Source organism: Sturnira hondurensis, unplaced genomic scaffold (assembly GCF_014824575.4).
Source record: "Sturnira hondurensis isolate 20B ecotype Veracruz unplaced genomic scaffold, ASM1482457v3 Scaffold0010476, whole genome shotgun sequence".
NCBI lineage: Eukaryota > Metazoa > Chordata > Mammalia > Chiroptera > Phyllostomidae > Sturnira > Sturnira hondurensis.
This window is the reverse complement of record NW_028083107.1, coordinates 403,869-431,554: the sequence shown is the minus strand read 5'-3', so window position 1 is coordinate 431,554 and position 27,686 is coordinate 403,869. Positions and strand designations below refer to the sequence as shown.

The following is a 27,686-nucleotide window of genomic DNA, read 5'->3' as shown; positions in this document are numbered from 1 at the left end:
TGACCCTTTCCTTTCTTTCCCCTATTATCCCTCTCCCTACTCCATCTGGTACTGTCAGTTTGTTACTTATTTCCATGTCTCTGATTATATTTTGCTTCCTTGCTTGTTTTGTTGATTAGGTTCCACTTATAGGTGAGATCATATAGTATTTGTCTTTTACCACCTGGCTTATTTCACTTAGGATAACACATTGGGGTGCAGAGGTTCTTTTGAATTGGTGTTTCAGGATTCTTAGGATATAATCCCAGCAGTGGAATTGCAAGGTCAAAAGGCACTTCCATTTTTAGTTTTCTGAGGAAATTCCATACTGTTTTTGGCAGTGGCTGTACCAGTCTGCATTTCCACCAACAGTTCACTAGGGTTCCCATTTCTCCTCACCAGCACCTGTTGGTTGATCTGTTTATGATGGCCATTCTGATTTGTGTGAAGTGGTATCTCATTGTAGTTTTAATTTGCATATCTCTGATGGCTAGTGATGCTGAGCATCCTTTCATATGTCTCGGGGGGCTCTGTATGTCCTCCTTGGAGATGTGTCTGTTTAGGTCCTTTGTCCATTTTTTCATTGGATTGTCTGTCTTCCTGGAGTTGGGTCGTGTGAGTTCTTTATATATTTTGTAGATCAAACCTTTGTGCGAGGTACCATTGGCAAATATATATTCCCGTATGGCTGGTTCCCTTTGCATTTTGTTGATGCTTTCTTTGGCCATACAGTAAGTTTTTATTTTGATGAAGTCCCATTTGTTTATTCTTTCCTATGCTCCTTGGTGTAAATATTGCTGCATGGAATATCTGAGATTTTCCTGCCTATGTTCTCCTCTAGGACTTTTATCATGTTGTGACTTATATTTTAAGTTTTTTATCCATCTCAAGTTTATTTTTTGTATGATGTAAGTTGGTGATAGAGTTTCTTTCTTTCTTTTTTTTTTTGCATGTAGTTTTCCAGATCTCCCAACACTACTTGTTGAATAGGTTTACTCTATGCTCTTGTCCCCTTTGTTGAATATTAACTGACCATAAAGACATGGGTTTATTTCTAGGCTCTCTATCATGTGCCATTGATCTATGTTTCTGTTTTTATGCTAATATCAGACTGTTTTGATTACAGTGGCCTTGTAATATAGTTTGATATCAATATTGTGATCTGTCCTACTCTGTTCTTCTTTCCCAAATTGCTTCAGCTATTTGGGGTCGTTTATGGTTCCATACAATTTTTTGAACTGTTTGTTCTATATCTGTGTAATATGTCATTGGTATTTTAATAGCAATTGTGCTGAATTTATCAATTGCTTTGGGTAGTATGGACATTTTGATGATATTAATTCTTCTAATCCATGAACATGATATATGCTTCTATTTATTTGGGTCTTCCTTTATTTCTTTCTTCAGTGTTGTGTGGTTTTCTGAATACAGGTCTTTTACCTCCTTGGTTAGGTTTATTTGTATGTACTTTATTTTTCTTGTTGCTATAGTAGATGGGATTTTTTTCTTGATTTCTATTTCTGATTTCATTTTTGGTGTACAAAAATGCCTTCATTTTCTGAATATTGACTTTGTATACTGCTGCAAAGAACCCTATCTTATAAGTTGAAATCTGCCTTCTTCTACCTCCTAGTCCACTGACCAATCTCAGAGTTCTTTCTCTGGCAACGTGGGAAAGAAAAACCTGTTCCCTCCTCTTCAAAACAGGCCTTCAGAGACTTGGAAATGGTGGCATTGGTTCCTCATGAATCTGTTTATCTCCAGAATGAAGATGGTCAATTCCCTCGCCTGTTTCTCTGCCTCTCTCATTCTGGTAGGTCTTTTCTGAACAGTCCATAACTGAGTCCAAGGCTGAGGACATGGTCTGAGGTCAGTAGAATATTTGCTTCCATTACTATGGACACTATCCTCCTTACAATGCATCAAACTGTTGTAGGAAATGGTTCTTTACCTGCATCACAGTCTAGGTCCTGTTGAGCTTCATGGACAACCAAAGCTATTCCAATATTTATTTTTTGTGAATTTTTGCCAAACTACAGCTTGTTATAGATCAATTGATTATTTTTCTTGGTGGTATTATTACCCTAAATTTAAGACTTTCTTTTACTCATTTTTAAATTCTATTTTTTTCTGTTCTGTTTAAATTGTAGGTATAAATTTGAGCTCTATAGTGTTTTGGTTAATAATATGAGCTTTTGAGACAAACTGAAATATAAAATCTGTCAATCCCACTTACTAGTAATATGAGCTTGAACAAAATGTTTTACCCCACTCAACTTCAGTTTTATCATGTGTAAAATACCAGACTCAGAGACTGTTGGGGGAATCCAGTGAGATGATATTTATAAAGCCCATAGCACAATATCTACCTCATGGTAATTAATCAATAAATAGTAGCTTTTGCAATTAACATCGCTCCTAATTTTACTATAATTATAAACAAATTTTAAACAAACTTGTAATAATTTTATAGTTTTTGCAATAGTATTCTGGTCTCTAATGCATAAATACCTACACTAAAAGTTAGAAGTCTTGAGTACTGCCAATTACTTGCTTTTTAACCTGGGCAATTTCCTTAATTTCCCTGTGCCTTAATTCTGCTTTTCTATGAATATTTCTTACAGTCTGTATCCCCCAGAATGGTGATAAAGCAGTTACTATATCAAAAGTCATCTAGACTTAGGGAAGGCGGATAGTCAGAACTGTTAAGTGCTGGCATGCTCAAGAGGATGGGAATGTTAGCCTTATGAGCTAGGTCAAATAGGGCATGGAAGGAAATCCTAATGGGGTGAGATGTTATATTTAAAAGAAAAAACAAGAAGATAAAGCCTATTAACTATCAACTCAAACTAGAAAGCCAGTCATGTGTATTGTGGCCTTTGGGGCCTTCTCTCCTATCTTGCCTTCTTGCATAACTTACTAATACATTTGCTATATAAATGAAAATCTAGACTGAAAAAGACAATACAGTTTCAAAAGGGACACCATAAAGGAGCATCTTTGAACAAATTAGGCAGAGACTCATCAAGGCTGATTAGCAAAAACACATATTAAGCCCTTTCAGGAATCAGCCACATAGCTAGTACATATTAACAAACTACCTGAATTTATGGCCTTATAAGCTCTGAGAATAGATCCAAGATTCAGTAACCCAGTGATCACACTGAGAAAGGAGTAATTCAAGGGAGAAACAAATTACTTCATTTATGGCTATCGTCATTTCCAGCTGTCCATCCTTGGCACATTCATAGCTGTGTGCCAATGCATGGATGAAGAGAACTACACTGAAACACAAGTGTTTCTGTGTCATATCTCAGTAGAAACTTTTAGAGGTCTAGCCCCTAAGACTTAATTAGAACTGTCATCTCGTGAAGAGCTCTTAGCTACTCAAAGTTGGTAGTAACCTCAATAAAACATTTGGTGTATTTCATGGATGGACAAAAAAGTTTGACATTTTAAAAGACATATTGGCCTGCCACCCAGTGCTTCTCTTTCAAGACTCTTCTAGAAAGTTTTTTGTGTGACTTCCCTACCTCACTTCTGTTGAGCACTTCTGAAAGTGTAGTTCTTTGTTAACAAGTCTGTTACACCAAAATAAGAGTTGCTTAAAAGCAGGGACCATGGACAATACTTCTGTTTCCTCAAACCTGAACACAATAGCCACTAATGCATGTGTAATGAGTGCAGCTGCTCTGTCCAGGATACAGCCTGTGGACTGCACCACATTTGCTCTCATCAGAGTGAATAATGTACCTTTTTTAATACTTTATTTTTTAAGATTTTATTTATTTATATTTAGAGAAGGTAAGGAAGGTAGAAAGAGGGAGAGAAACATCAATTTGTGGTTGCCTCTCACAAGCCCACTATTAGGGATGTGGTCCACAACCCAAGCATGTGCCCTGACTGGGAATTGAACTGATGACCCTTTGGTTCACAGGTCGATGCTCAATCCACTGAGCCACATCAGCCAGGGAAATAATGTACTTTTTATAGTAACTATAGTGTTGTTATTACCAATAATATAGTTCTTATTTGCTTCTTTTCCACAACATTAACTGTCTATTCTGTGCCTTACAGAGTTAGGTCATAGTGATATAAAAATTAAAATATTTTGGACTACAGAATTCAAAATAAGTACTCACTTCTCTCCAGGAGATAAATAAAAATTCATCTATTGAGCTCAGATACCACCACAAGGGCAAGACTTTTTTGTTAATTTGTTGTCAGTCAGATTTAATCCTGTTTTATGAAGTACATTACTAAGTATGATCAAGTGCCCTATTTCTTCTTTACAACCCTCTTCTCCCAAAGTCTTCTAACTCCCCACCTGTGCTGTTCTATAACAAACAAATTCATCTGTCTTCTCAACCTCTTCTCCAAATGCACACCCCTCTTTTGATCTTAACTGAAACATGGTTGTCCTTTTGAATATACTGTTTTGGTTTCAAAAGGTGATTGATCATTCAGAATCAAGAGCTCAAGTGGTAGGGATTCAGATTTTCCTTGATCTCTATTATTTTTTACTCCATGACATCAGCATAGTCATGTGATAAACTGTGCTCCTATGATATTTCTACTATCTGGTGGTATTCCTCTCCACTCTTTTTACCTTTTATTGAATTTATTGGGGTGACGCTTGTTAACAAAGTTATACAGATTTCAGGTGCACAATTCTACAACACATAATCTGTACACTATCTGTGTATTTACCATCCCAAGTCAAGTCTCCTTCCATCACCATTTATCCTTTTTCATAAGTATCATCTATAGAATACTTCCATTACCTCACAGGTTCCTTTTTTTTCATATTTTTTATTGTTGTTCAAGTACAGTTGTCTCCATTTTCCCTCCACCCCTCCCGACCCCAGCCATCCCTACCACCCTTGATTCTAACCCCCTTTGATTTTGTCCATGTGTCCTTTATAGATGTTCCTGAAAATGCTTTCCCCTCTCCCCGCCTCATTATCCTCTCCCATCTCCCCTCAGGTTACTGTCAGTTTGTTCTTAATTTCACTTTCTGTGTCTACACTTTACTTGCTTGCTTATTTGTAGGAGCTCCTACACTTTGTGAAAACATAGATGGCTCTAGAGAGTATTATGTTTAGTGAAATAAGCCAGGCAGTGAAAAGACAGATACCATATGATCTCACCTAAAAGTAGAACCTAATCAAAGGTTCTTTTGAGACCATTTTAGCTCCCCCTTGTTCTCAGGTAACCACCTCATTCTTTATTTAAGATTTTGTTTATTTATATTTAGAGAGAGGAGAAGGGAGGGAGAAACATCAATGTGTGGTTGCCTGTCGCACACCCTCTACTGGAGACCTGGCCTGAAACCCAGGCACATGCCCTGACTGGGAATCAAACTGGCGACCATTTGCTTTGCAGGCCAGCACTCAATCCACTGAGCCACACCAGTCAGGGCACTTCATTCTTTTGTAATGCCCTTCTCTGCTTCCTTTCACTATGGGTTAGAATTTACCCCTAGAGTTTCATATAAATATCATACAGTATGTACTCATTTGTGTCTGGCTTCCTCCACTCAGCTTAATATTATTTAGGTTGTTTCATGTTATTGTATGTATCTTTAGTTCATTCCTGTTAATTTCAGAATAGTATTCCATTGTATGTTTATCCATTCACCTATTAATGGACATCTATACTGTTTTCAACTATTTTGAATAAAGCTTCTGGAAATATTTACACCTTATAGAATTCTTTGTGTAAGCATGTTCTTCCATTTCTCTGGGTAAATACCTAGGAATAAAAATGCATGATTACATAGTAAAAATAGAATGCTTAGCTTTATATGAAACTGTCAAATTATTGTTTAACATTCCCATCAGATATATGAGAGTTTGGGTTATGATGCATCTTTGACTTTTGAAAATTAAATATTGATTCATAATTTTACACATCTTCTTGACAATGAAAATCCTTAGAAGATTTTATCTCCATGTACCCCCATCTCAAATTACTTAGATTGCATTATGGTCTAATCTTTTATTCCAAATATATTGTATACTCCCTAAGACACTTATTATTTAATGCATTTAATAGTCACTTAGCATTACCCATATATTTATTATTATAATTATTTTTGAACTAACTTTATTTATTTTTTAAATTATCTTATTGTTGTTCAATTACAGTTCTCTGCATTCACTCCCTACCACTCTTCCCACCCCAGCCACAACCACCTCCCTCCCTTTCTTCTTCCATCCACTTTGGTTTTGTCCATGTGTCCTTAATAGTAGTTCTTGAAAATTCTTCCCCCCATTGTCCCCTCCCCCCTCCTCTCTGGCTAGTGTTAGATTGTTCTCAATTTCAATGTCTCTGGGTATATTGTGTTTGCTTTTTTCTTTTGTTGATTTTGTTCCACTTAAAGGTGAGATCATATGGTATTTGTTCCTCACCGCCTGGCTTATTTCACTTAGCTTATGCTTTCTATTTCCATGCATGGTGTTGCAAAGGGTAGGAGCTCCTTATTTTTCTATGCTGCATAATATCCCATTGTGTAAATGTAACGTAGTATTTTTTTATTTACCTCTTGTTCAAGTACAGTTTTCTTTCTTGTATTCCCAGCCCTGCCCCCCAGTGCTCCCCGCCTCCCTCCCATCTCCGCCCCCCACCTTAGTTATTGTACATGTGTCCTTTATACTTGTTCATGTGAGTCCTTCCTCTTTTCCCCTGTGATTCTCTTCCCTTCTCCCCTCTGGACCCTGTCAGCACGTTCTGTATTTCAGTGTCTTTGGTTACATTTTACTTGCTTGTTAGTTTTGTTGTTTAGATTCCTGTGTGACCTAGTTTTTGATCCACTAATTTACCGATGAACACTTAGGTTGCTTCTAGAGCTTGGCTATTGTAAATTGTGCTGTAATGAACATTGGGTTGCATAGGTTCTTTTTTAAATTGGTGTTTCAAGATTCTTAGTATATAATCCCAGCAGTAGAATTGCTGGGTCAAAAGGTAGTTCCATTTTTAGTTTTCTGAGAAAATTTCATACTGTTTTCCACAGTGGCCTCACCAGTCTGCATTCACACCAACAGTGCCCTAGGGTTCCCTTTTCTCCACACCCTCACCAGCACTTGCATGTTGATTTGTTTATGAGGGTCATCTTGACTAGTGTGAAGTGTTTTCTCATTGTGATTTTAATTTGCACCTCTCTGATGGCTAGTGATGCTGAGCATTTTTTATATGTCTCTGGGCCCTGTTATATCTTCCTTGAAGAAGTCTCTATTTAAGTCTTTTCACCATTTTATTATTTTTTTTTGTCTTCCTAGAGTGGAGTCATGCGAGTTCCTTCTATATTTTGGAGATCAAAGCATTGTCCAAGATATCATTAGCCAATATGCTTTCCCATATAGTTGGTTCTCTTTTCATTTTAATGCAGTTTAATTGAGCCATGCAGTAGCTTTACAATTTGATGAGGTCCCATTTGTTTATTCATTCCTTTATGTCCCTTGCTTTAGGGGACATATCAGTGAAGATGTGGCTGCATGGAATGTCTGAGATTTTCTGCCTATGTTCTCCTCTAGGACTTTAGTGGTGTCACGACTTATATTTAAATCTTTTATCCACCTTGAATTTATTTTTGTGTATGGTGTAAGTTGGTGATCGAGTTTCCTTTTTTTGCATGTAGCTGTCCAGATTGCCCAACAGCATTTGTTGAAGAGTCTATTTTTACTCCATTTTCTGTTGCTTTCCCCTTTGTCAAATATTAATTGACCACAGAGACTTGATTTTATTTCTGGGCTCTCTACTCTGTTCCATTGGTCCTTGTGTCTGTTCTTATGGCAGTGCCAGGTTGTTTTGATTACAGTGGCCTTGTAATACAGTTTGGTATCAGGTATTTTGATTCCTCCTACTTTGTTCTTCTTTCTCAAAATTGCTTCAGGTATTCGGGGTCGTTTATGGTTCCATATAAATTTCTGAACTGTTTGTTCTCTATCTGTGAAATATATCACTGGTACTTTAATAGGGATTGCATTGAATTTATAAATCATTTAGTGTAGTATGAACATTTTGATGATGTTAATTCTTCCAATCTCTGAACATGGTATATGCTCCCATTTGTCTGTGTCTTCCTTAATTTCTTTTTTTCTTCAGTGTTGTATAGTTTTCTGGGTACAGGCCTTCTACCTCCTTGGTTAGGTTTATTTCTAGGTACTGTATTTTTGTTGTTGTTGTTGTTGCTACAGTAGATGGAAAATTTTCCTGATTTTTGTTTCTGATATTTCATTTCTGATGTACAAAAATGCCTTTGATTTTTGAGCATTGACTTTGTATCTTCCTGTTTTGCTAAATGTGTTTGTTAGGCTGAGTAGGTTTTTGGTGAATTCTATATAATTTTCTAAGTCTACTATTATGTCCTCTGCAAACAATGACAGTTTTATTTCCTCCTTTCCAATTTGGATGCCCTTTATTTTTTTTTCTTGTCTCATTGCTGTGAGTGGGACTTCCAATATTATACTCCATAGGAGTTGTGAAAGCAGACATCCTTGTCTTCTTCTTGATCTTAGTAGGAAAGCTCTATGTTTTTTCCAATTAAGTATGATGATGGCTGTAGGTCTCTCATATATGGCCTTTATTATGTTGAAGAATGCTCCCTCTATTCCAACTTTGCTAAGTGTTTTTTTAAGATTTTATTTATTTGTCTTTGAAGGGGAAAAGAAGGAGAGAGGGAGACAAATATCAATGTGTGGTTGCCTCTCGTCCATCCCCTGCTGGGAACTGGCCTGCAACCCAGACATGTGCCCTGACTGGGAATGGAACCACAATCCTTTAATTCACAGGCCCTCGATCCGCTGAGCTACACCAGCCAGGGCACTAAGTGTTTTAATCTTAAATTGTTGTTGTACCTTATCAAAAGCTTTTTCCACATCTATTCATATGATAATGTGATTTTTGTCTTTCATTTTGTTTATGTGATGTATTACCTCTATTTTTTTTGTGAATATTGTACCATCCTTTCATCCTGGAGATGAGTCTGATTTTATCATGGCGTATGATCCTTTTAATGTATTGCTGGATGCATTTTGCCAATATTTTGTTGAGGATTTTAGCATCAGTGATATTGGCCTAAGGTTTTTTTCTTTGTTATGCCTTTATCGGGTTTTAGAATTAGGATGATGCTGGCTTCATAAAAAAAACTTTAGGCGTGCTCCACCCTCTTGAATTTTTTGGAATAATCAGTAAAGGATGGGGGTTAGGTCTTCCTTAAATGCTTTATAAAATTCTGTAAAACCATCTGGTCAAGGGTTTTTCTGTGTTGGAAGCTTTTTGATTACTGATTCAGTTTCATCAGCTGTTCTTGGTGTGTTCAGGCTTTCTGCTTCTTCATCAGTTTTGGAATATTATATTTTTCTATAAAGTTTTCCATTTCACACAGGTTTTCAAATTTCTTGCCATATAGTTCTTCACAGTAATTGCTTACAATTCTTTGTATTTCTGTGGTATCAATTGCAATTTCTCCTCTTTCATTTCTGATTGTGTTTTGGGGTCCTCTCTTGTTTTTTCTTCATGAGTCTCCTTAAGGCCTTTTCAATTTTGTTTATCTTTTCAAAGAAACAGCTCCTGCATTCTTTGATCCTTAGAATTGTGCTTTTAGTCTCTATGTCATTTAATTCTGCTCTGATCTTGGTTATTTCCTTCCTTCTACTTGCTCTGGGCTGTCTTTGTTGTTGTTCCTTGAGTTCTGGTATGCATAAAGTTAGATTGTTTATTTGAAATGTTTCTATCTTTTTTAGGTAAGCCTGTATTTCTATTAACTTCAGTCTCAGGACTGCCTTTGCTGTGTCCTATAAGTTTTGGGTTGTTGTGAGTTCATTTTCATTTGTTTGCAGAAACTTTTTTATTTCCTCCCCAATCTTATTGTTTCCCCATTCATTGTTTAATAGCATGCTATTCAATCTCCATGACCTTGAGTGTTTGCACTTTCTTTTTCCTTGGGGTTGGTTTCTAGTTTCAGTCCCTTGTGGTCAGAGAAAATGCTTGATGTGACTTCAATTTTCTTGAATTTGTTGAGGCCTGTTTTGTCTCCTATTATGTGCTCTACATTTGAAAATGTTCCATGTGCATTTGAAAATTGAAAGAATGTATTTTCTTGGATGAAAGGCTCTCTATATATCAGTTATGTTCATTTGATCTAGGGCATTGTTCAATGCCACAATATCTTTGTTGATATTTTGTTTGAAAGATCTATCCACTTTTGACAGTGGGGTGTTAATATTCCCTACTGTAATTGTGTTGCTGTCAGTATCTTTTTTGAAGTCTTCCAAGATTTTCTTTATGAATTTGGGTGCTCCTATGTTGAATGAATATGTATTTACTATGTTTATGACTTCTTGATGGATTCTTCCATTGAGTATTATGAAGTGACATTCTGGGTCTCTTTTTATGGCTCTTGTTTTTTGAAGTTTATTTTGTCTGATATGAGTATTGCTATCCCAGGTTTTTTTTCCTGTCCATTTGTTTTGAATATTTGTTTCCAGCTCTTTACTTTGTTTGTGTAAGTCTTTTGCCCTGAGGTAGGTTTCTTCTAGGCAGCATATGTGTGGGTCATGATTTCTTATCCATTCAGCTATTCTATGTCTTTTGATTGGCACATTTAATTCATTTACATTTAAGGTTAAGATTGATAGGTACTTCCTCATTGGCATTTGTTTGTACCTGTATTCCTTTCTCTGTCTCACTTTTTTTCTTCCTATTCTTAAAGCAGATCCTTTAGCATCTCGTGCAGAGCTGGTTTGGAGGAGGTATAGTCTTTGAGACTTCTTTTGTCTGGGAAGCTACTTATTTGTCATTCCATTTTAATTGAAAGCCTTGATGGATAAAGTAGTCTTGGTTTCGGGCTTCTGGTTCTCACTATTTGGAATATACCTTGCCATTCCCTTCTGGCTTGAAGTATTTCCATTGAGAAGTCAGCTGCTAGCCTTATCGGGCTCCCTTGTATTTTACTTGCTGTTTTTACCTTGCTGCCTTTAAGATTCTGGTTTTGTCTTGGAGTTTTCTCAGTTGAATGATGATGTGTCTTGAAGTGGGAGTCTTTGGATTCCTCTTGATTGGGACTCTGTGTTTCCTGGATTTGTGTGACTTTTTCTCTCATCAAATTAGGGAAGTTTTCCATCATTACTTTTTCAAACGGGTTTTCTATCCTTTGCTCTTCTTCTTTCTTCTGGTATTTCTATTATACAGACCTTATTGTGTGTCATGTTGTCGTGCATTTTCCTTAATCCCTCTTCATTCTTTCTGAGCCTCTTTTCCTTTTCTTGCTCTTTCTGGGTGGTTTTTCTACCTTGTTCTCCACCTTGCTGATTTTATCCTCTGCTTCATTGAGCTTGCTTTTGATTACTTCTACTGTATCTTTCAGTTCAGACATTGTATTCTTCCTTTCCTCTTTGCCCTTGTTGATAGTTTCTATTTTCTTTTTCATGTTGATATAGTTTACAGTGGGTTCATTGTAGTTTCCAGAATACTTTTTGGTAATTCTCTGTGAGCTCATGGTGCTTCCTGATAACCATTGCTTTGAGCTCAATATCTGATAGTTGACTTGCTTCTGTTTCATTTAGCATTCTTTCTGAGGTTTCCTCCTTTCCTTTCATTTGAGGATTGTTTCTTTGTCTTCCCATTGTTTGTGAGACTCTTCTTGTTAGCCTCTGCTTCTTAAATTACTCTGTTCTGATTCCTTGGCTTTATGGTGTAAACTTCTATGGTAGAAGACCTGTGAGATTAAGTGGTGCAGTCTCCTGGATCTCCTGAGCTCGCTGGTCTTGGGCTGTCACTTATGTTGGCTCTCTGGATGTCTTTGGGTTTTTATTGTTGTTGAGTCTTTCTTTGGTGGGTCCTTCTCTCCATCTGATTAACTGAGGGTCATTCTGTCCACCACATCTTGTATTCTGTTGTGCAAGTGTGGACAGGTTGTGTTGAAGCTGGTTCTTCTGTGTGCATGAGTTTTCAAGGGTTCTGTCTTGCTCTTGTTTAGTTGTTTGTTCTGGATAATTTCTTTATCATTTAGTTGTATTTCCATATTGGTCCTGGTTTGGGGTTAGTGTGGCTTCCACTTCCTCCTTCACCTTCTTCCTTTTTTATCTGCTTTTTTTTTAAGATTTTATTTATTTTTTTAAGATTTTATTAATTTATTTTTAGAGGGGAAAGGAAGGAGAGAGAAATATCAATGTATGGTTGCCTCTGGTGTGTCCCCTGCCCAGAACTGGCCTGCAACCCAGGCATGTGCCCTGACTGGGAATCGAACCACAATCGTCTTGTTCACAGGCCCGTGCTCAATCCACTGAGACCCACCAGCCAGGGTCTTCCTTTGTTATCTGTTGGTGGATCCTTTGTTGGTGAGCTTCCTCTTACAGCTGGTATACTGGTGTTCACACTTCCCACCTACTCATCTGATTTTTCAATGTCCTCTACAATTTTTGGTCTGCACTCTTCATATATGCTGGGATACCATTGGATGTTCATTCTTTTCCTCAAAAGATCGGCTAGGTGTTTCACCCATGCACAGGGAGAAGTCAACTCTCCTCCCACCTATCTTGCTGCCATCTTCCTCTTCTCCTACATATTTAATCTGGCCACTACAGGGCAAGAAAATGGTTCTAGGAAGAAAAAAAATCCACCCCACAACCTGATCCCAAAATTCAAGCTTCCAGAACTGCTAGACAAGAAAAGGGCCCTCAGGGCCCTGGCTGGTGTAGCTCAGTGGACTGAGCGTGGGCCTGCAGACCAATCAACCACAGTTTGATTCCTTTGTTGTAGGCCAGTTCCCAGCAGGGGACACACGAGAAGCAACCATACATTGATATTTCTCTCCCTCTTTCCTTCCCTTCCCCTCTAAAGATAAATAAATAAAATCTTTTAAAAAAAGGGGTCCTCAGGAGAAAACAATGCAGCCCACAACCTGATCTCAAAATTTGAGCTTCCAGAAAGGTAAGGCAATGAATATAGAGAAACCACAGTGTAGTGATGGACCATCAGGGCGGGCTGCTATTTTCATTCTTTTGAAATGTATCTTAAGCCTTCTTTCTGGGATAATTTGTTTTTGATTGAAGATTTTTGTTTGAAGATGTCCCTTTAGTGAGGATTTGATGATAATGAATTTTTCATGTTTCATTTTTTTTCTCTGAAAATGTCTTTATTGTTTCTGTTGAAGTCAGCTGATACTGTATTTACTATATACCTTTAATGGAAATGTACATTATTTTCCAGGTTAACCTTTAAGTTTTTTCTCTTTGGTTTTTGTTTTTATAAATTTTACTATGCTGTGGCTCTACTTGTATGTTTTTAAAACTTATCCTCCTCATTTCCATAGGACTTCTTGTAATTGTGCCTTTATGTCCTTCATCAGGCTTGGAGAGCATTCAGTCATTATCTCTTTGAAAATTCCTTCTGTACTGTTCTCTCATGGCTCTTTTTTTTTTTTTTTGAGGATTCCAATGACTCTATGTTAGACCTTCTCAATAAATCACATATTATTTATTTTATGTATTTTATACATTTTTTACTTTCTGGGTCTCAATGTAGATATTTTCTTCAACAGTATCTAAACCACTGAGTTTTGTTTCCAGTGTTAGGATTTCCAATGTGCTTGCTCTCTCATTCATGCTCACTTGCCACACACCATTTATATGATGGAATCCTTATGTTGTTTCATCTGGTTGAACATATTCATCATAGCTATTTGAAAGTTTAAGTATCTCAAATATCTGTAGTCCCTGTACACATGTATTTTAAAATTGGGTTATAATTTATATACAATAAACATAGTTTGTGCATTTCAAAGTATTTGGGGAAATATACACAATTGTGTAATTACTACGCCAATAAGATATAAAATAGCATACCACACCAGCAAATTCCCTTATGCCCATTTTCAGTCAACCCACTACCCCAGAAAAAAAAGCACTGCTTTGGTCTCTAACACTATACCTTAATTTTGCCTGTTTGAGAACTTCATATAAATAAAACTATATATTTTGTAATACTATTTAGTGTCTGACTTCTTAGTTTGACATAGTTTTCAGATTCATCTATAATGTTACGTGAATCAATGGTCATTAATACACTGGATGGATATCCCACAATATATTTACCCATTCACTGGTAGATGTTCACTTGGATGTTTTCTGGTTTGGAACTGTTATAGATAAAGCTGTTATGAACATTCTTGTATAAACATTTTATGGATATACATTTTCATTTCATTAGGGTATATACCTAGGAGTGAAATACCTATATTTTAGGATAAATATATTCTTTACTTTATAAGAAGCAGCCAAACTGTTTTTCTTATGTAGTTTACATCCTCACCAACAGTGTGAGAGTTTTAATTACTTCTCAAACTCACAAATATTTGGAATTGTTAGTGTTTTTAATTTTAGCTACTCAGTATTTATAAAGTGATATATCCATGTGGTTTTCCATTTCCCATATAAAATGGCAAGTATATTTTCATATGCTTGTATGCATTTACACATTTTATTGATGAAGTGTCTTTTTCCAATTTTTAAAACTGGATTCTTTGTATTTTATTATTTAATTGAAGAAGCTCTTTACATTTGTGGAATAGATGCTTTGTCAGATCTGCATATATAAAATATATTCTTCCAGTTTATGGTTTGCCTTTTCATTTTCTTAATGTTATGCATTAAGAACGAGTCAACATTTTTAATGTTGATGGAGTCCAACTTATTCTTTTTTCTTCACTATTATTGCTTTCTTGTGCACTAAGGAATTTTTGCCTTCCAAAGGTTGCAAAGATATTATCTTATGTTTAGTTCTAAGAGCATTATATTTTTAGCTTTTATATTTAACACCATGATCAATCTCAAATTAATTCTCTGCAATGCCATCTCTGTCATAAATTAAGTTTTCATATACATGAATCTACTTTTACTCTCTCTATGATATTTCATTTATTTATTTTTTCTCTTACCTTGTGCCAGTAACACATTTCCTTAACTACTATAGTTTTAAAACAATTTTTGACATTTTGCAGGGCAAGTCCTTCTACTCTGTTCTTCTGTAGGAATATATTGGCTATTCTTGGCTCTTTATTAAAGGCCATAAAAATTCTACAATGACTTTTTAAATTAATGTTTTATCTTGGAGGTTCACATCAATATAGTCAGTGTAAATATGAACTCTAAACTCACATGAGGCCATGTTTGAATGAAAAAATAAATTCTTAAGAAATTCTACATTTTACAGAGCCCATACCAAAACAGATATGCTTGCTTTTTCCCTCCTTGCACTGATTACTGTATTTTTCTAGTGCTCTTTGGTATTGAGGGCATAACACTTCCATTGTATTAGATTTATGGGACAAATTCTTGTATTTGTTTCTTATGGCTGCTGTTAACTAATTACCACAAATTTAGTTTAAATTTAAATTTAGTGGTTTAGTGGTCTTACAGTTCTGTATATCAGAAGTCAGAAGTCAGTTTTACTGGGTTAAAGTTGGAAGTGTCAACAGGATTTCATTCCTTCTGGAGGGTCTAGAGGGATAATCTGTTGCTTTTTCCTGTTTCTAAGTCTTCACTACTTGGCTCATGAGCCCCCTCCCCCTCTTTCAAAGCCAGCAGCATAGCATCTTCAAATCTCTCCTGTTTCCTTCATCTTATTGCCTTCTGCTTGGTAGTCAAGTACCACTCTGCCTCACTCTTATACCTATGATTTCTTGAATGAAATACTTATGATTTCATTTAGGGGCCATCCAGATAATCCAGAATAATTTCCCCATCTCAAGATCCTTCATTTAGTTCACATCTGCAGTCTCTTTTGTTACATAAGGAAACACTCAGAAATTCCAGAGATTAGGACATGGCTGTCTTTGTGGATCATTAATCATCCTACCACAGTCCTAATTATATCCCTTAACTTCACTCAGGCTCAGAGCTTTTCTTTTGAAACCTTGAAACTCAAACTCTTATTTACCAAAACTAGTAGTCCATCCACTCTTTTTTCTGCTACAATAGTATCAGCTCATGTGATTAACACTCCAGTCTTCATTTCCTTATACTAAATGGGTCCCTGAATGTTTTCTCTAGTTTTTTTTTTTTATGAGCTCGTATATTTTAAAAAGTGTTTTGTTTTAACTAGCTTTTCTAGGATTTTATAAAGAAAGATTTTTCAGGGTATCTAGTTTGTTATATTTTCAAAAGTGGGCATTTTAATCTACTCCTATATAGATTCTTCTGCCTCTACTTCTCTAGAACTGTCCTTTTCAAAATCCTAAAACCAAGCATATCACCATACCCAGGAGACAGTTTCTGTCTGCATCTTACCTAAACATACATTAGAATTCACCCCAGTTTATTACCTGCTTCTTGAAACACTGTTCCTCTCTTAACTTCCATGATAATATATGCTACTTTATTTTTCTTTTTCCCATTTTATAAGCTATTTTCTCTCTCTCAACTGCTATTTCCTCCTCTACCTGACCTAAAAGACTGCTTATTTCCAAAATATCATTTACTATTTATCTGCACAATATTGCTTCAGAATATCAGTAGGAAATATTTGATTTCTATGTGGGTATGCAGCAAATTCAAGTATATGACTCATAGCCACCATGCCATGGAGGGCAGTTAGTAAGCTAAAAGAGTTAATTGATATTTATCTCCTAAAAAAATCTTATACTCAGAAAAATAGACAGAAAATGTTTTATATGCTGTAAGTTTCCCAGGGAAAAGGACTAACGGTTTGCAAGTATCTCCCCAGACATCAGTAAATTCACACTTAAGAAAATTTTTCCAATTGTAGGTACTATTGAAAAACTCTTTAAACGCTGTGTAGCCTTTACTAAATATTAGATCATCTACAGTTTCAAAACGGCTAGAGGAGAAGCAACAAAGTTAGATATGAATACAGAAATATGGGTTATAAAAATGCCCCAAATCCTCCTATCTATTGTCAGCTTAGTTTCCCACCCTTTACCTCCTTGTGCTCTGCCCACTAATTTTCTCTTTCTTACTGAACTCTCCAATCTTCCTCAGCTCCTGGAGCAAACCTCACTGAGACAGAAGCATTTCAGTAACCTTATTACTCCAACACCCTTCTTATTCCCACTTTATTGTTAAGAATTCAATTGCTTGAAATACCAGGATCCAATGATAATGATACTGGGCTCAGGTGTTTCTCCCATTATCTCTGGTAGTGGTTCTTCTACCTCCCTCACACCTACTCTGAGTGCCCATCAGTAAGACTTTGGAAATTTCTCCCCCTCATTCTCCATAAAACAACACTCACCAAAGACAGTGCGGGCAGGAACAGACTCTCTGTTGAGCCAGAAAGACACTTGTGACAGAATGACAGTCATGATACATGGTAAGTAGGTCTGGATCACAAAGTAGCCAATTTTTCGCTTGAGATGAAAGTGGGTTGTCATGACGACATATTCTCCTGGAGAGAGATTAACATTAGGTAGTATGTAGCTGAACAAATATTGTTGGATCAAGGTGGGCTCCAATTCAGTTCACAAAGCTCCTTAACCTTGTATTCAAAACAAGACATCTTGGCATCTCCCAAGTCCACAAAACCAAATCTCATGAAGTAGTGAGGGACTTTTTTTGGTGAAAATATATGCTAACAGTGTACCAACAGAGCTTGCTCAGAGTGATTTTTATATAAAGTTATTCAAATAAATTAGCATGCTCATTTAAATAAATTTAATAAGAAATCATCTCTTCTACAGCATTTGCTATATTATTAAAAGTCTTCTAGAATTTTTAAAAAGACTTTATTTATTTATCTTTAGAGGGGAAGAGAAGGAAAGAAGGAGAGAAATATTAATGTATAGTTGCCTCTTGTGTGTCCCCTGCTGGGAACTGGCCTGCAACCCAGGCATGTGCCCTGACTGGGAATCAAACCACGATCCGTGGTTCACAGGCCCACACTCAATCCACTGAGCTACACCAGCCAGGGCTGAAGTCTTCTAGAATTTTTATATCTTTAAAATATTCAATCTTAATAACAACTCTATGAGGTAGGTACTATTGTTATCCGCACTTGATGGGTTAATGAACTGAAGCAAAGAGAGACTGAGGTTACCCAGTTGGTAAGTAGTGGAGCCTGAATTAAAAGAAAAATGTATTGACTCCACAGTTTATGCTTTCTAACCACTATTCAAATGGATTCAAATGGATTTATTTGGGTCACAACCAAAAAGTTCTCACAGCAGAATATAGGCTGGCCTACATAAGCTCACTCCAAAATAAGAGTGAAAACTTATTAAGATTTTACTATGTGCCAAACAACTTTGAGTGTCCTTGAAGTATTTCATTTATAGCCTCCCAACAACCCTGTAAGAAAGGGAATAATTACCCCTTATTGTTAAATCCAATAGTTAATCACTCTTCTTGGATTTGTCAGAAGCATTCTACACAGTTGAGCACTCCATCTTCCTGGAATGACTGTCTTCACTGAATTTCTAGACCATGATGTTCTTCTGGTTTCCCTCCTATCTCATTACCTCTCCAATCTTCATTGCTGGTTTCTTTGAATTTCTGAACACTTGAGTATGTCAGGACTCATTCTGGTAGTATTTTCTATTTCATTCACTGCCTTTACCTTTTCAGTCTGTGTCTTTAGATAACACCTTAAACTCTGATAACTCCCCAATGTATACCTTTCAACTGAGCTTCCTACTTGTTATGGGTTGAATTGTGTTTCCTGGAAAGGGTATGGCAAAGTCCTAACCTTTAATACCTCAGAATGTGACCTTTTTCAGAAATAGGATTGTTGTGGATATAATTAGTTAAGATGAAGTCATACTGGAGTATGATGGGCTGTAACCTATTATGACTGATACTCTTATAAAGACAGACACATACAAGGTGATATGTGATGACATAGGCAGGGATTAGAATGATAAATCACAAGGCATGGAATGCCAAAGGTTGCCAGCAATCTTCAGAAACTAGGAGAAACAGGCACAGAATAGATTATCCTTCAGAACCTTCCAAAGCAACCAACCCTGCCAATACCTTTGTTTCAGAATTCTAGCCTCCAAAAATGAGGGGGGCAATACATTCATTGTTTTAAGCCACCTAGTTTGTTGTACTTTGATACACAGGCCCAGGGCTCCCTACAACATTCTAGACCTATGTATTCAATTATCTATCAGACTTCACCACTTGGGGACCTAATAGGTGTCTTGACCTAAGATGTCCAAATCATAGCTTTTTTTCTCCCGTCTCCTACCCCCTCCAACTGGCTCCCCCAACATACTTTTTCCCACCTCAGTAAATGGTACCCCCAGGGGCACAGGCCGAAATAAAATTCTTCAAAAATTTGTCATCATCATTGATTTCCATTTCTTTCTCCCTCCCTTGTATATGCCTCCATGTGTGCACATGCACACAAACATAGGTACCCAATCAATTAGCAAACCCTGACAGTTCTGTCTTCAAATACTGTATATCCATAATTTGACCACTTCTCACCAATACCACTCTGGTCTAAGCCATTAGAGTACTATAATAGCTTTCTAACTGGTTTTGTTTTTATTCTTGCTCTCTTCAATGCATTTTTTTTGCACATTAGCCAAAATTATCCTATTAAAACATAACTCAGATTTGGTCTCTCTTCTGTTCAACTTCCATCACTGATAGAGTAAAAGCCAAATTCTTCTATGTGGTCTCCAAAGATCCATGCAATCTGACTGCTTTCCCACCATTCTTATTAGAAATTCTTATTTTTCACCTCTTCTCCTCCATCCACATTTGGTTTTGGCAGGTCTTCCAAATGAGGCAATTTCTCACTTTCCTACCTCACTTATTTCCTTGAACCTAAGTCAAGGAAGCACCATGTGTCTATTCAAAGCTCAACATACAATACATATTTTGCATGTATTCACAATCTATCTTCTTTATGTGAACACAAAAAATATATAAGTAGGCTTGTTTTTAATTTAGCTAACAATTTTCAAACAAAATTATGGAATATGTTCTTCATTATAACTAATCGTCTCTCTTTTCTTTCCGCTTCTTTTTTCATCTTTTTATTTGTGTCTTTGTTCCCCATTGCCTCCACTGTCTCCTTTTCTCTCTCCACTTCTTTCTTATCTTTGTCCATTTCTTTTCCTTTCTCTCCCTTTCGTTCCTTTCACTCTCTTTCTCCACCGAGAAGGCATTGAGGATTTATTTTAAATGACAGTAGGACACTTATTAGCTTGGACAATTTTCTCCCTTCCCCATCTTAGTCTCACACCCCTAAACTCATATCTATTGATCTATATCTCATCAACTTAAATACTTAATATATATAATACACAGTAAATATTATACATAAAGTAGTTATATTCTGTAGATATGAAAGGCAAAACAAGTTGACTATGTAAAAGTTCATCAATTATCCATTTGTTTTATTTTTATAATTTATTTTATTTTTAGAGAGCAGGGAGGGAAAGAGAAAGAGAAGGAAACACCAATGTGTGGTTGCCTCTGGAGCACCCCTACTGGAGACCTGGCCTCTATCCTGGCAGGCCAGGCATGTGTCCTGACCAGGAGTGGAACTGGCGACCCTTTGGTTTGCAGGCTGGTACTCAATCCACTGAGCCACACCAGCCAGGGCATTATTTTAAATAACTATATATATTTTATCCTATTGTCACCTCTTATAACCTTTTTTCCTTCAATTTCTGTCATTCTGTCTCTTCCAAAGAAGTGAAGAAGATGACTAACATCAGCAAGATGGTGGAATAAGACCTCCCAGCTCTAGTACCCAATCACAAAAATATGCATTAACAACTATCCACAGACAAGAATGCCTTTTTGAAAATCCTAGAACCAGGATGTAAGGCAGAAGTACCATTTTGGAGCATAAAACAAAGCCACACTAGAAGGGCAAGAGAAGTGGTTCACTTTGCTGCCTTCTTCCCTCCCACAGACAAGCTTGTGTAAGTACCTAGGGGGTTTGTAAGCTGGGCCTACAGTTTGTCTAGTGGGAAAAGGAGAACGTGTGACAGATATGAACGTCCAGCATTTTGGGGCATCCCTTTGCCGACCTACTTCTGTCTTGCTTCATGGGGAACACTGGGGGAATTGGCAAGGATAAACCACTTGTGGCCAGCTAAGAACAAAGAAGAGAGGAGTGGTGGAAATTACAGCCATCAGTTTACAGATTTGTCAGTGGTACCAAGTCCCTGTCATCAATCTCTTCTGATCAGAGTCCAGCAGTCAGTCTTGCTTAGTTAGAAATCCAACCTCTGTCAGCAGTCTGCAGCTCTGGCAACCAGATAAGGGCAAGCAGAGGCCCCATGCAACAGCACAGCTCTGGCCAACAGCAAAACTCCAACAGACACCTTGTCCAATGGCAGTGGGCCAATCAAATAGGTCACACTCTCTGCTGTCTTGATGTGGCCAAAGAGTGACCTCTGGTAGTTAAAACCTGCCAGCTGCACAGCCTAATGGTGGTGGTGTACCCACCCGCCAACCCACGACATCCCCAGGAATCAAAAAGGTGATAGGATTAAGCAAGGAAAATAAAACTCATGGACACAGACAACAATATGGTGATTACCACAGGGAAAACGGGGTTGGGATGGTAGAATCAGGTAAAGGGGACAAAAATGGTGATGGAAGGAAATTTGACTTGGGGTAGTGAACACACAATAGAATATACAGATGATGTATTATAGAAGTGTACACCTGAAACCTGTATAAATTGATTAACTAATGTTACCCCAATAAATTCAATTGAAAAAAACTGCCCAGACAACCCATGGCTGCTCTGTACAATGACAAGATGATCCCTGGGGTCAAAACCAGCTGGTTGCAAACCTTCCTGGTGGTGACAACACCTGTTATTGCCACTCCTATACACCAACACAGTACTCCCTAGGGTCAAAAGCAACAGGCCATGAAGCCTGGGGGGCATGGAAGACCCACCCCTGCCTACCCATAAGGAATTCCTGGAGATCAAAATCCTCCAGCTATACAGCAGGAAGGTGGCAAACCCTCTGTCCAAACTATACGACAATCTCTGGGAATCAAAATAGTTACACAGCTTGGAGGTGGGGACACCCCCCCACACCAATGCACAAGGTGATCCCTTAGTGTCAAAACACCTGTCTGTGCAGTAATGACTTCCATCTGGACCCACAGTGACCCTACCTGCCAACAAGGTGATCCCTGGAGAAAAAAACTCATCCATCCCCAGCCTGGGGGAAGTGGCCCCTCTGTCCACAAATACAGTAACCCCTGGGAGTAAAACTTCACTGGTTACATGGAGGCCTAGGCAGCAAGGCAACCTGCTGATTGCAGACAAAGCAAATTCCCTGAGGAAAAAAAACATGTCAGACAAACCACTGGAACTGCCATGTGCATGGCAACCCCTGGGAATCAAATCCAGCTGCACAGCCTGGGGGTGGAGGTGACCCTGCCCACCAACACAGTGACCCTTGGGTGTCAAAACACACTAGCCACACGATCTGGAGTTGGCAGTGTCCCCATTATCCACAAGGCGATCAATCAATTCCTGGGGAATATTACAAGCTGGAAGCACAGCCTGAGGTGCCATCTCTGCTGTTGGTATATATGGCAATCCCTGGGTCTCAAGCCTGCTAGCTGTGAAGACTGGGAGTGGCAGTGAAGCCTTTCAGCAAACACAGCAACCCCACCCATCAACAAACACAGTGACCTCCTGGGAGCCAAAACCTGCTGCCTTGAATCATCAATGCTACCCACCTACAGCAGACAGGGCAATTCCCTGGGAACAAAGCATGCTGGGACACACAGCCTAGGGCCACAGTACACCCACCTGACAAGAAGGCAACCCCTGGGTATCAAAACCTACTAGCACAGTGTGGGGGTGGTAACTTCACTGTCCTTCCACAAGGTGGTCCCTGAAGATCCAAACCAGCAGGCCACGTGGCCTGGAGGGAGATCCCTGGGGAACAAATCTTGCTATATGCATGGACTGGGGGCTGCAATGTCCCTACTTCACCCACAGACAAGGCTATCCCTGGGTGGTGATGTCCTCCAACAAGGTGTCTCCTGGGAGTCAAAACCCTTTGCCCGTGTGGCTTGGGGTTGGAAGCACCCACTTCTAAAGTCAGGATGACTCTTGCGGGTCAAAACCTGCAGGCAAAAGTACCCCCATTCACTAGAAAAGCCCATGGCCAGCTGTTTTGCTGCTTCATAGACTACAGTATGAGGAAGGTAGCCTATGGTCCAAAGCTGCTGGTGTGGTGAGGGTGCCCAGTAGCTTAAAACAGCTAGTCCCCCATCCAATGGAGAACATACAAATGGCCAACAGACACATGAAAAGGTCCTCAATATCATTAACCATCTGGGAAATGCAAATCAAAAACTAGAATAAGATATCACCTAATGCCCCCTAGTGGCCCTGCTGAACAATGGAGCATCATAGCCCACTGAATTGAGAAGAAATATGAGTGTCATGTAAGGTGATATAATCAGTAATTAACAGTTAATGGATTAAACACTTAAAGGTAAGACCAAAAACCATGAAACTCCTAGTAAAAAATATAGGAAAGAATTTCCTTAAATTGCACTGGTCTTGAAAATGAAATTTTGTATCCAACACAAAAAGCTCAAGCAAACAAAGCCAAAATAAACAAATGGGATTATATCAAACTAAAAAGCTTTACACAGCAAAGGAAACAATGCACAAAATGAAAATAAAATCTTCAGAATTAGAAAAATATTTGCAAACCATATGTCTGATAGGAAATTATTATTGAAAATATATAAACACCTACAACTCAATAGCAAAAAACCCCCAAAATAATCCCATTAAAAATAGGCAAAAGACCTGAATACACATTTTTTCCAAAACGAACATACAAATAGTCAACGGGTACATAAAAAGGTACATCAACATCACTAATCATCAGGTAAATGCAAATTAAAACCACAGTGAGATTGTGGAACAAAACCACAATCAAAACCTCAATTCACATCTGCTAATGACTATTACCAAAAAAACAAGAAATAATAAGAATGACAAGAAGAAAGAGAACCCTTGTCACTGTTAGTGAGCATGTAAATTGGTTCAGCTATTATGGAGAATAGCATGGAGGTTCCTAAAAAAATTAAAAATAGAACTACCATATACTACAACCATTCATCCCTCTTTGGCATATGTGTCCAAAAGAAATAAAATCAGCATCTAGAAGTGATATATGCACCCCCATGTTCATTTGTTCATTGCAGCATTATTCATAATAGCCAAAACATAGAAACCTATGTGCATATCAATAGATAAATAGATAAAATGTGAAAATATATATTTATATATAGATATACACATATATAAGTGTGCACACATACACACAAACATACATACAATAGAGTACTTTTCAGCCATGAAAAATAAGCAAATCCTGCCATTTGTAGACAACATGGATGAATCTGGAGGACATTATACCAAGTGAAACAAGCCAGGCAGAGAAAGAAAAATGATGCATAATATTATTTGTTTTTTATTATTTTTTCTTTTTTAATTTAAATTATTTTATTGTTGATCAATTACAGTTTTCTGTATTTTCTCCCCACCCCTCCCCCCAACCCCCTGTATGCAGAATCTAAAAACATTGCACTCAGGGGACATGGCCAAGATGGAGGCATAGGTAGACACACTGTGCCTCCTCACACAACCAAAATAAAAAGGACAACAACAATTACAAAACAAAAACCAACTAGAACTGACAGAAAATTGAACTGTATGGAAGTCCAACAACCAAGGACTTAAAGAAGACACATTCATCCAGACTGGTAGGAGGGGTGGAGTGGGAGAGCCGGGTGGAGAGGACTTGCTGTAGGGGACTGGTTTGTTTAAGTCTGGCAAATGTGACTCAGCTCTGTATGGAAAACCTACAGAAGTGAAGTGGTGGGCAGGAGCCAAACCTTCAAACTGAGTTTTCCCATGGGAATCAGGCCTAGAAAATGCATACAGATTGTTATGGCTTGGCTCTTGCTAAGACTCCCTCACCCTGGTCTAAAGCAACAAGTGTATATTGCCTGTCTTCAAGGTAATTTCCGAAGCCTGTGTGAGTTCTCCCAAGGACAGAGCTAATAAGCTCATCCCCATTCCCCTCTGCATGTTATTTTCATTTTCTTGATTGTACCTAAAACATAGACAATAACATTCTATGTAATAGATAATGAATCTTTCTCTGATGTAAGACTCCAAGAAAACAATAAAAGCCTGTCTAGGCAAGGGTCAGGGTGCTCACCTCTTGAGGGAGTGGCCGAGACATCCATAAGCACTCTCCCCTTGAGAGAGTAGCTGTGCCATTCCCTTTTCCCCCACAGGATTGTTGTCACCTGTGCATTTATTCTCACTGTCAGCCACAACAAGTGGACTCTGCTGGCCAGGGTCTGCTACAACTTGCAGCAAGGCAGCAGCTGGCGATCTGGTGAGGCAGAGGCTGGTGGAGAGGGTGGTCCCACATTCACATACAGATAAACTGGGAAGAACAACTGGGGAGCAAGTCAGACCACTCAACCCAGGGTTCCAGCATGGGGAAATAAAGCCTCAAACCACTGATTGAAAACACTTGTGCGGGTGGCAGTGGCAGCAGGAGAAACTCCCAGACTAACAGGAGAGACCCACAGGGTCATAGTATGTACACAAGCCCACTCAATCAGGAATTAGCACAAGAGGGCCCACTTTCCCTGTGGGTAGTGCAGAAAGTGACTGATCTGGCAAACAGTGGAGCAAGCACCGCTGTTCCCTCTCGGACCCCTTCACCACATACAGCATCACAACACAGCAATGTGGGTTACCCCGCCCTGATGAGTAGCTAAGGCTCTATCCCTTATACATAACGGGCATGTGGAGACAAAAAAAAAAAACTGGCCCAAATGAAAGAACAGATCAAAGCTCCATATAAAATACAACTAAGTGATGAAGAGATAGCCAACCTATCAGATGCACAGTTCAAAATACTGGCAATCAGGATGCTCACAGAATAGGTTGAATTTGGTTGGAAATTAGATGAAAAAAAAAGAAGGCTATGCTAATTAAATAAAAGGAAAATGTACAGGGAACCAATAGTGATGGGAATGAAACTTGGACTCAAATCAATGATATGGACCAGAAGGAAGAAAGAAACATACAACCAGAAAAGAATGAAGAAACAAGAATTCAGAGGGAAGATGGTGGTATGGTAGGAGGGAGCAGATTCGACTTCCCCCTACACACATGAGAAAAACCTAGCCGATCTACAGAGGAACAGAGCAAATAGCCAACAGCATCACAGCATATATAAAAATAGGATATCAAAAATTGTAGTGGACATTGAAAAACCAGATGGTAAGGAGAGTGCTTCAGGACTATAATGGCCCAGGGATCAGCTCGAGGACCAGGAAGGCTGCAGCCCCAGGCCCAGCGTTGGCTGGGTCTGCGACAGGGCTCTTAGGAGAGACCTAGGTAAACCACTCCCTCCCTTGCCAAACAAGGTTTGAGAAGAACTGGGAGAGACCTGGTTGCTTGAAGTTGCAGAGAGGGGGGTGAGGACTAAGTGGAAAACACCCAGGGGCTGTGACACCCACACATATAGCCCTAGGAGGAGTGGGTGCTGGAACCAGGTGACCAGAGATAGCCTGGCCACACCCGCACCTGCAACTGGGGAGAGTATGTTTTATGGACAACTTGGAGCACACACCAGTAAACCTGGGGTGAGTGCGCACAACACAGAACACAGGAGACCCAGAGCCCACAACTATAAACTCAGGGTGAACGAGTGCTTAGGAAGGCCTGGATCTCACACCCAAGGCCCCGTGGAGAGGCACCAGGCAAGCCCTGGGGACAGTATATGCTAGGATGACTGAGTGCCGAACAGGAAGGGAAAAAATTGATACCAATTGCCCCGCAGCCTGCTGTAGCCATCAAGACCAGAAAAACCAGTTTGGCCAGCTTGAAACCAACAAGAGGTTTCTTTCTTGTTTGTTTTTTTGTTTTGTTTTTTAAGTATTTTTTTTAATTTTTCAATTCTTATTACTTTTATATCTCTCATTTTCTTTTGCTTCTCTTTCCCTCCTTCTAGTTTTATTCCTTCCTCTTCTCTTTCAAATTTTATCTCTTCTTCCCTCCTTCTTCTTTGTTTTTCCTTTTTCTTGTTAAATACCCACAAGGGAGACAGAAAAACCTGGAACTGTGAAAAGACCACAGTTGGACCCAAAGAGGGGGCATCCCAACAGCTGAGACAGTAAGACAAATTTCACTTTGATATTACAGAGAACCTGCAAGTTATTGCACATTTGTAACATTATTTATTAATTATTCTTACATCTTTTATTTTAATAATATTTTTGTATTCCTCTTCTTTCTGTATAGTCTTCTTTGCTTAGCTGGTAATATTGTATCGTTTGACAGATTTCCCCTGTTATCTCATTCAGAGTATATTGTTAATTTACTGTCTTTCACTTTGCTTACATGACATTAGTACACCATTCAAGGGCCTATACTCCCTACTCTTCTTATCTACATCTCATAGATTCTGTCATAGGATTGTTGCTCTAATATTGCTGTAAATAGTAGCTGTTCCATACAATTGTAAATACTTCACAATACACCTCCCAGATCTTAATGCACTTTACGATTTCTTGAAATCTATTACTATAGTAATTAACTCTATTCTCTCACACACGACACCTACTTACTATTCTTTACACTTACCTTGCCTCAGAATCTGACCTCGCATAACCTCACTGCTTTCTACATCTAACTCACAA

General features: G+C 38.3%; 1 protein-coding gene across 2 annotated transcripts in view; it reads right to left on the bottom strand.

Moving 5' to 3' along the window:
- Nucleotides 1-27,686, bottom strand: part of GABRA3 (gamma-aminobutyric acid type A receptor subunit alpha3) — a 386,743-nt gene that overhangs the window by 32,255 nt on the left and 326,802 nt on the right. For both annotated transcript variants that reach the window (XM_037059217.1, XM_037059218.1), the window contains one exon: nucleotides 17,233-17,385. In XM_037059217.1, coding sequence (XP_036915112.1) covers nucleotides 17,233-17,385 — 153 coding nt within the window. The remainder of the gene's footprint in view (nucleotides 1-17,232; nucleotides 17,386-27,686) is intronic.